Source organism: Scyliorhinus canicula, chromosome 8, assembly GCF_902713615.1.
Source record: "Scyliorhinus canicula chromosome 8, sScyCan1.1, whole genome shotgun sequence".
In the NCBI taxonomy this organism is placed as follows: Eukaryota; Metazoa; Chordata; class Chondrichthyes; order Carcharhiniformes; family Scyliorhinidae; genus Scyliorhinus; species Scyliorhinus canicula.
The window spans coordinates 97,562,877-97,571,430 of NC_052153.1; the positions used below are offsets into that span (position 1 = coordinate 97,562,877).

The 8,554-nt window shown below is 48.0% G+C and overlaps 1 protein-coding gene across 1 annotated transcript in view; it reads right to left on the reverse strand.

Annotated features, from left to right (window-relative positions):
* The window catches only part of tmc1 (transmembrane channel-like 1), a 116,435-nt gene extending 111,787 nt beyond the window's left edge, over positions 1-4,648 (reverse strand). The window contains exon 1 of the mRNA XM_038803884.1: positions 4,534-4,648. Within this exon, the coding sequence (XP_038659812.1) occupies positions 4,534-4,648 (115 nt within the window). The remainder of the gene's footprint in view (positions 1-4,533) is intronic.
* Between the last annotated feature and the right edge of the window lie 3,906 nt (positions 4,649-8,554).

The following is an 8,554-nucleotide window of genomic DNA, read 5'->3' on the forward strand; positions in this document are numbered from 1 at the left end:
CTGCGTGCTCCACGAACACGCCACTAGACGGTGTTGCTCGTTTTACTGGAGTGTGATTAACACGCCTCCGTTTAAAGGCCGTGTGCTTAACACTACTATGGCTCTGTATGTGTAATTATGCTCGGAGTCGCCAGGTGCCATATTGAGACACCGTCACAAGTATATCAAGGTCAGGTTCAAAGTAATAAATCCATACACCGATTAGTAAGTCCAAACGATTGGTGTTTATTATAACAAATATAATAAATACACATGCATACGCTAAAGAGACTAACTTACTTCTAATACTAAACAACTAAATACTTATCTAGACAGGAACAGGCAAGGTCAGGGAGCAAGGCCTTCGTCCCGTTCTTGGTCTGTAACTTTCTGATTCGCAAAGTTGTCAAGGGCTAACAAGGTCTGGATCACGTAGCGATCGTTGTGTTGGCACTTACAGTTCAATGGCTGAGGCTCAACGGCCGGTGATGAAACTGGAGTCAGGATGCGATGTAACAGGTCTGGGCCGGAGCAAAACAACAGACCGAACCATGTGCGGGACCTACTCTTATAGGTGCTAGAAGTCCGTGCCCTTGGGGCGGGTTCTTTCACCTGCTCGGTATCGATTGGGTCTTTCCCAATCGATATCTTTCAAACTCCCCAATCTTAGGGTCGTTCCTCGATGGGTGGGGCGGTCCCTACGGCTCTTTGTGTTGGTTGCTTTGGCGTCATTCTGTCTGGGCGTCTATGGAAAAGTATCCATCGATACTTAAATGTTTCTATTGTCCGGGGTCTGGATCTGGATCACCTCATTACTATGCAGATCTGTTTCCCATTTGCACCTTTGGCTGAAACTCTGCACCTGGCTAGAAACTGGTTTCTGTGCGTGCAAAATGCAAAACAGTCTTCTGCAAGCTGTTTGTCCTCACTCAGACTGTTTTTCCCTGCAGTCTTAGCAGTTCTCCATTTTGTTGACCAGTGTCCATCTTAGATGGCTACAACGGTATCCCCACATCCAGGCAGCTGAAACGGCGCAGCAAGCTCCCCGCGAGGCAGAACGGGTCAAGTCATCAAACCACTTCAGGGCCTCAGCCTGGATTAGGGCGGCCATTTTGCGCGCTTCTGGCACCGAACGAGGGGACGGCGACGTCGACGAACATAATGCGCTGGCGCGCACCACACCTGAATGCACCGTGCATGCGCGGTGGCGCAACGAACGCACTGACGCAACAGCATGCGGCAACTGTGGCTCCGCCCATTTAAAGCAGCAGTGTCCTGCCAAATCCCGACGATGCCTGCAATGTGGCAAACTTGCCCACTATGCTGCTTTATGCAGATCAACTCAACCTGCTAGCTTTCGTCGCTCCAGCCAGCCTCGCAGGGATGGCCGGGCCATTCAACCTACAGTCACCGCGCCTGATCCAGACCTGTCCCCTGATTTTGACACCAACGACCCGCAAACACCTTTTCAAGTCGGCATCATAACAAAGAACAGGATGTCTCCAAAGCACAGCACCAAGCCTCTACCGATACACAGCATCGATCCAGATAATGTGTGGTGTGCCACCCTTACGGTCAACCGGTCCCAAATACGATTCCGCCTGGACATCGGTGCCTCCACCAATCTCATTGCACGGTCTGACCTCCAAAGCCTTCGTGTCAAACCAGCCATCCTGCCATCAGCATGCCAATTACTAGATTACAATGGCAATGCCATTGCTGCCAGCAGCTCATGCCAACTGGAAGTGACGCATCGGTCACAAAGCCATCTTGCCGTTTGAAATCGTAGGTCCCTCGAAAGCCTCCTTGCTTGGCGCGCAGGCATGCAAGCTGTTGAACCTAGTTCAGAGGGTTCACTCTCTCTCTCCTGTTGATGCGTCAGCCTTTCCAGACACCGACTTCAGGGTGCAACTCAACGCCATTACCAACCAGTACCACGACGTCTTCGAGGGCATGGGCACGCTCCCGTATACCTACAAGATTCTCTTAAAGCCGAACGCCACGCCTGTGGTGCACGCACCTCGCAGGGTCCCAGCGCCCCTTAAGGACCGCCTCAACCAACAGCTCCAAGACCTCCAGGACCAAGGAGTGATCTCCAGGGTCACGGAACCAACCGACTGGGTCAGTTCCATGGTATGTGTAAAAAAAGCCTTCCGGCGAATTGAGAATTTGTATCCATCCCAAGGATCTTAATCGCAATATCATGAAGCACCATCCAATTCCCAAGCGCGAAGAGCTCACATGTGAAATGGCTCATGCCAGGCTCTTTACCAAACTCGACGCCTCAAAAGGATTCTGGCAAATCCAGCTGGATGAATCTAGCAGACAGCTCTGCACGTTCAATACCCCCTTTGGAAGATATTGCTACAACATAATGCCGTTTGGGATCATCTCGACGTCCGAGGTGTTTCATAGGATCATGGAACAAATGATGGAAGGGATTGAAGGTGTTCGCGTCTATGTTGATGACATAATCACCTGGTCCACCACCCCGCAGGAGCACATTAATCACCTCCAGCGCGTTTTCAGACGCATACATGAACATGGCCTCTGCCCCAACAGAGCCAAATGCTCTTTCGGTCAGCCAGATATCAAATTCCTCGGGGATCACATCTCCCATTTGAGTGTGCGGCCGGATGCGGACAAGGTAGCTGCCATCACAGCTATGAGAACGCCAGAAGACAAGAAAGCGTTCCTCCGGTTCTTGGGTTGGTGAATTGTTTAGGGAAGTTCATCCCTAACCTCGCCTCTCATACCACGGCTCTCAGGAACCTGGTCAGGAAGACGAAAGACTTCCAGTGGCTCCCTGCCCAGGAGCGAGAATGGAGGGAACTCAAGGCTAAACTAACCACGGCCCTGGTCCTGGCTTTCTTTGATCCGGCAAAGGAGACAAAAATCTCTACGGATGCCAGTCAGTCTGGCATTGGAGCCGTGCTTTTGCAACTTGTTGAGGCCTTGTCATGGGCCCCCGTTGCATTTGCGTCTCGAGCGATGACCCCCACGGAGCAGCACTACGTGCAGATAGAAAAGGAGTGCCTGGGCCTTCTGACCGGTGTTGTGAAATTTCATGACCATATCTATGGGCTTCCCCAATTCACTGTCGAGACCGACCATCGCCTACTGGTCAATATAATACAGAAGGACTTGAACGACATGATGCCTCGCCTCCAGCGTATTCTGCTCAAGCTCCGGCAATACGATTTCCAGCTGGTGTACACCCCAGGCAAGGACTTCATCATTGCAGACACCCTCTCCAGGTCAGTCAACACTCCCGCCGTGTCATGCGCCACCTGACGAACGGGTGGCTCAAGGTCCAATGCCTTCAGTTCTATAACGTCCGAGACGATCTGGCAGTCGTTGATGGGTTCTCCTGTAACTGGACCACATTGCCATCCTGCATAGCATGCGCCAGCTTGTCCTGGAACAGTTACACAAGGGCCATCTGGGCATGGAGAAGTGTCACCGACGGGCCCGAGAGGCTGTGTACTGGCCCGGTATCAATGACAACATTGCCAACGCAGTGCTCAACTGCCCCACCTGCCAGCGCTTTCAGCCGACCCAACCACGAGAGAATCTGCAGCCCCATGAGTTGGTCACATCGCCTTGGACCAAGGTGGGCATAGACCTGTTCCACGCGTTGGGTAGGGACTATGTCCTGATCGTAGACTACTTTTCAAACTACCCGGAGGTGATAAGATTGCACGACCTCACTTCGTCCGCAGTCATTCGGGCGTGCAAAGAAACATTTGCTCGGCACAGCATCCCGCTAACGGTGATGTCGAACAATGGCCCCTGCTTCACCAGCCAGGAATGGGCCAGCTTTGCCCGGCGGTACAATTTTGCCCATGTGACGTCCAGTCCCCTGTACCCCCAGTCCAACGGCAAAGCAGAGAAGGGGGTTCACATAGTCAAAAGGCCCCTATGAAAGGCTGCCGATGCTGGGTCTGACTTCTATCTTGCCTTGCTGGCCTATCGCTCTGCCCCGCTGTCCATTAGCCTGTTGCCCGCACAGTTACTAATGAATCACACCCTGAGAATGACGGTGCCGTCCATCCATGTACCCAATCTCGGCCATGTTCCAGTTCTTCGCAAAATGCAGATGTCTCGTGCGCAGCACAAGGCGACTCATGACTCCCGTGCTGCTGATCTCCCCGCTCTCACTCCAGACGACAATGTTCGCGTCCATCTCCCGGATGGTGGCTGGTCTGCAACTGCTGTTGTCCTTAGGCAGGTGCCCCCCCCCCCCCCCCCCCCCGCTCATTCCTGGTTCGGCTACCAGATGGCTCCATTCTGCGCCGCAATCGACGCGCCCTTCGCCTCGTTCCACGATCGCCACGTGATCCGGTGTTGCCCCACTCCCCTGCTGACCCTGCCACGGACTATGCAGAGCTTCCTGTCACTCTGCCTCCTCCCGACTGTGATGCAATCCAACCTGCTCCTGAACTGGCGGCTCTCGACCCACCCTTGAGGCGGTCAACCAGAATTCGTCGCCCACCTCAGAGACTGAATTTATGAACTTTACAAATTTATGGACTCTCTGAGTTGTTTCCTTGCCTTGTTTGATCGTTTTCATGGTTTGTACATAGTATTGTTCTCGTTCTTTCTTGTTGCATACTAATTCTCTGCACCAGGCACCTTCCCTTGAATATAGCTTAGTTTTCATGTACATAGTCCTATAAATACATCTTCGCACCCCACACGTAGTTAGGAACATTATCAACACACACTATTTATTGCCACAAACATACACATTTTTTTTTCAAAAAGGGGCGGATGTCATAATATACACCAGCATATCATGGTGCAGACACACACACTGATGGACATACACTAGGACCAATCAACATGCATAACACCGCAGCCAATCACCAGTTAGAGCACACTCACTATAAAGATAGAGGGCATCAGTTTTCCCACTCATTCGGGGTGCAGCCTTTCAGAAGGACAGAGCTTACAGTTTTCAGCACAGATTCTCACCACGTGCTGAGTGATTAGACTGATTAGGATAGGCACAGGTCTTTAGTTAATCTAACATCGTGTAACCCACAGTAAGAGTATGTTCAACAGTTTATAGTTTAATAAAATAGTGTTTTACTATTTTTAAGTGTTGGTGGCCTGTATGTGTTTCACGGATCCAGAGCACCCAACACATCAAACTTGAAAAGACATGTCCTGCGAAATATTCAGATGAGCCAAAAGGAAAAGCTTTGACATGTTTCTTTTTTCAGTAATAGAAAAAAAGACATAGTAAAATTAATGGACATAAATCAGGGCTGAAACTAGCATCCTAAATTTAAATGAAGATAATTATAATCCACCTGACCTGATGACTGGCATCATAGAGTTTTAAAGGAAGTGGCTGTAGAGATAGTGGATATGTTGGTTGTAATTTTCCAAAATTCCCTAGATTCTGGAAAGCCACAAATGTAACATTATTCAAGGAAGGGGGGAGACAGAAAGCAGGAAATTATAGGCCAGTTAGTCTAATATCTTGCATTGGGAAAATGCTGGAATCCATTATTAAGTATAGCAGCAAGACTTTAAATGCAGTTATTAACCCAAGGATGAGGAGCCTTGCCATGCAAGAACATGGCAAGCTAACCCTGGTGTGCTGTTGTGTTTGTTCCTGGGAGGCAGGAGGGTGGTCCCACATTCAAAGGCACTCAATGCCTGATCAAGGAATCAGGAAGAAGGGACACACTGAGAGCCACCCTCCTGCCTTTTCTGCTGGCTCCTACGCAACCTGCTCTCCCACAACCCCACCTTCTGAAAACCCTCCCATTACTCGCCTCTGGCCTGGATCCTGGGCCTTGGGTGGTTGTCTTTCTGGAAACAGCCACTGCCACCTAGCTGGTAATTCTTGGCAGGTAGAAGGTCTGCCCCAGATCCTGATCACAGGATAACGCCCATCATTGGCTTCTCAACTGGTTGGCATGTACTACCAATGGGACTTCTCACTTACTCGTCAGACACTGAAGCAATCCGTATCCATATGCAGCTAAACCTGGACAAGACAGTTTGTGCTGATAGGTGAAAAGTAACATTCATGCCACACAAGTGCCAGGAATTGACCATCTCCAACAAGAGAGAATCTAATCATCACCCCTTGACATTCAATGACATTACTACTGCCAAATCTCCCATTATCAACATCCTGGAGGTTACCATTCACCAGAAACTGAACTAGACAAGCCATATAAATGCTGTTTAATACAAGAGAAGGTCCAAAGCTAGGATTCTGCTTTGAGTAACTCATCTCCTCATTCCCTAAAGCATGTCAACCATCTACAAGGTAGAAGTAGAGGGTGTAACAGAATACTCTCCATTTTCCTGAATGAGTGCAACTTGAGCAACACACAAGGAATCCTGGTGTATTAATCCATATTTAATGGGTAGAAATTCTTAAGGACTGCTTGTATGAGTAATCTGTGCAAATTCATGTTACAGAACCTCTTACTTTTATCTCCTTTTTTTCCTAAGATTAGATAAGGCTGAAGTGAGGTAACTGAAATGGTATCATATTAAGGTTGGTAGTAAGAAATGCATAAATAGCTTTAGAATAGGCAAATGTAGCTATAAGAGCACTTTGGATTTATGATGGGAAAGTTAGCCAAAGCTATAGACATGACAGGAAATATAGCCAACATTGTTGGCACGATGGATATATAGCCAGTGGTATGGGGATCTAGCTAAAGTTACAAGTCACAAGACTTAATGATCTTCCTTGAATGGTTAAACAAATGTTCATGCACTAAGAGCACAGACATGGAGACATTAGATCCTAGGCAATAAAACCTTTCTAATGAATACATAGAACATATGCAGCCTGAACAATTCAGCTTATCAGGGTTTGCAAAATATGTGTGACAATAGCTGATGGTTGAATTAAGCTGATAACTATAAGCTATGAGTATGCGACACACCCTTTGTATCAGAGAGACATCCTGTAGAATCAGACTGTGTTTCCCCCAGTATTGACTTGTATTAGAGTCCTTGCTTGCTTGAATCTCACTGACTCGAGTGGTCATTTATTTTCACCACAAGGCTTTTATATTAACACGCCCAGTGTTGGCAATGTGCGGAAACAAAATGCAATGGCTCATTCTGATGAGAAACCTCGAACAGAATGATAAAAGTGCTCAGAAAATGTCATTACAAGAGGAATGGTGTTGAACTACAAGCACACCTGCTGGCAGGTAAATTAACCTTTGCTAATGTAAACAATGTTCAAAGTTATCTTTGTTTAACCTCGTGAATCTTCTCCCAGTCCCTTGCTGCTTTTTAAAACCTGTACAGGTGTTATCACACAATAGTGAAATTCATAGCTTTATCCCAACTTTTATTCTTTCATGATGCAGACATATTGAAAAATCCCAGAAGTAAATGCAAGCCAAATTTTGTTTTGAAATATTTCAACATATCCTGATGATTTCCAAATCCCTCACCAAGAGGTACTTACATGGGGATGCTGACCATTATTACAGTTACACCAATAATGAAATCTAATAATAGAAGTCAATTTATGTTTTCTCCTGATTGCAAGTTCTTTTTGTGAATATTTATATTCTCAAGGCCAGAATATCGATGGTGAAGAATCATTCAAGCATTTCAGTGTCAGGTTAGCACTAGCTAGGCAGCACGGTGGCACAGTAGTTAGTACTGCTGCCTCACGGCGCCGAGGTCCCAGGTTCGATCCCGGCTCTGGGTCACTGTCCGTGTGGAGTTTGCACATTCTACCCATGTCTGCCCCCACAACACAAAGATGTGCAGAGTAGGTGTATTGGCCACGCTAAATTGCCCCTTAATTGGAAAAAATAAACTGGGCACTCTAAATTTATAAAACAAAATGTTCGCACTAGCTATGTGCAAGGTAAAGCTCTCTCTACACAGCTTCAATGGGTGGAATCTTCCCCGTCCCTCAGAGTTGTCCCTAAAGCCAGGAGAGGAGGAAATTTTGAAATGACCATCTCAAGTCAGCAGTTTGATGTCTTCCTGCCTCTGGACAATCTTTCCAGAGGTGGGATGAAACTGCAAGGCTACCTGCCTGGCAACAGCAGGTGGCCAGTCTATATAACTAAATGCTCAATTTTGGGCAAATTGGGGTGATCTCTGGGATCTTTCCAGTGGTGGACAGGATCTGTGCTGAGACCAAAGCCTGGCAGGTGCCTGGATGTTGCTTGCTGGCAGTTGGTTGGGGGGCTGAGATGACCATTTCACTCCCCCATGACCACCCACCAGGAACGTAGGATAAGGGGACCACAGCTGTGACCGTAGGCCATCTTGTGTAGGGGCTTACACTCCACAGCCATGGCCACATATTAATTTATCTAATTTAATATCTGTCCAGGGGGCATCATCAGATTGAGGTGCCCTTGCAGTCCCAATCCTGGTACAGCAGCACTCACCAAGGGCTCCAGTCATTCCTTCAGGCCTTCTTATTGGGCCTGCAATGTCAGGAACCCATCTGCAATCGATGGCAATCAATGTGGCATAAAATCACACTGCAGGCATATTATCAGCAAGTCGGGACACAAAACTGGTCCCAAACTGCAGCTATTTGTCGACAGGACATAAC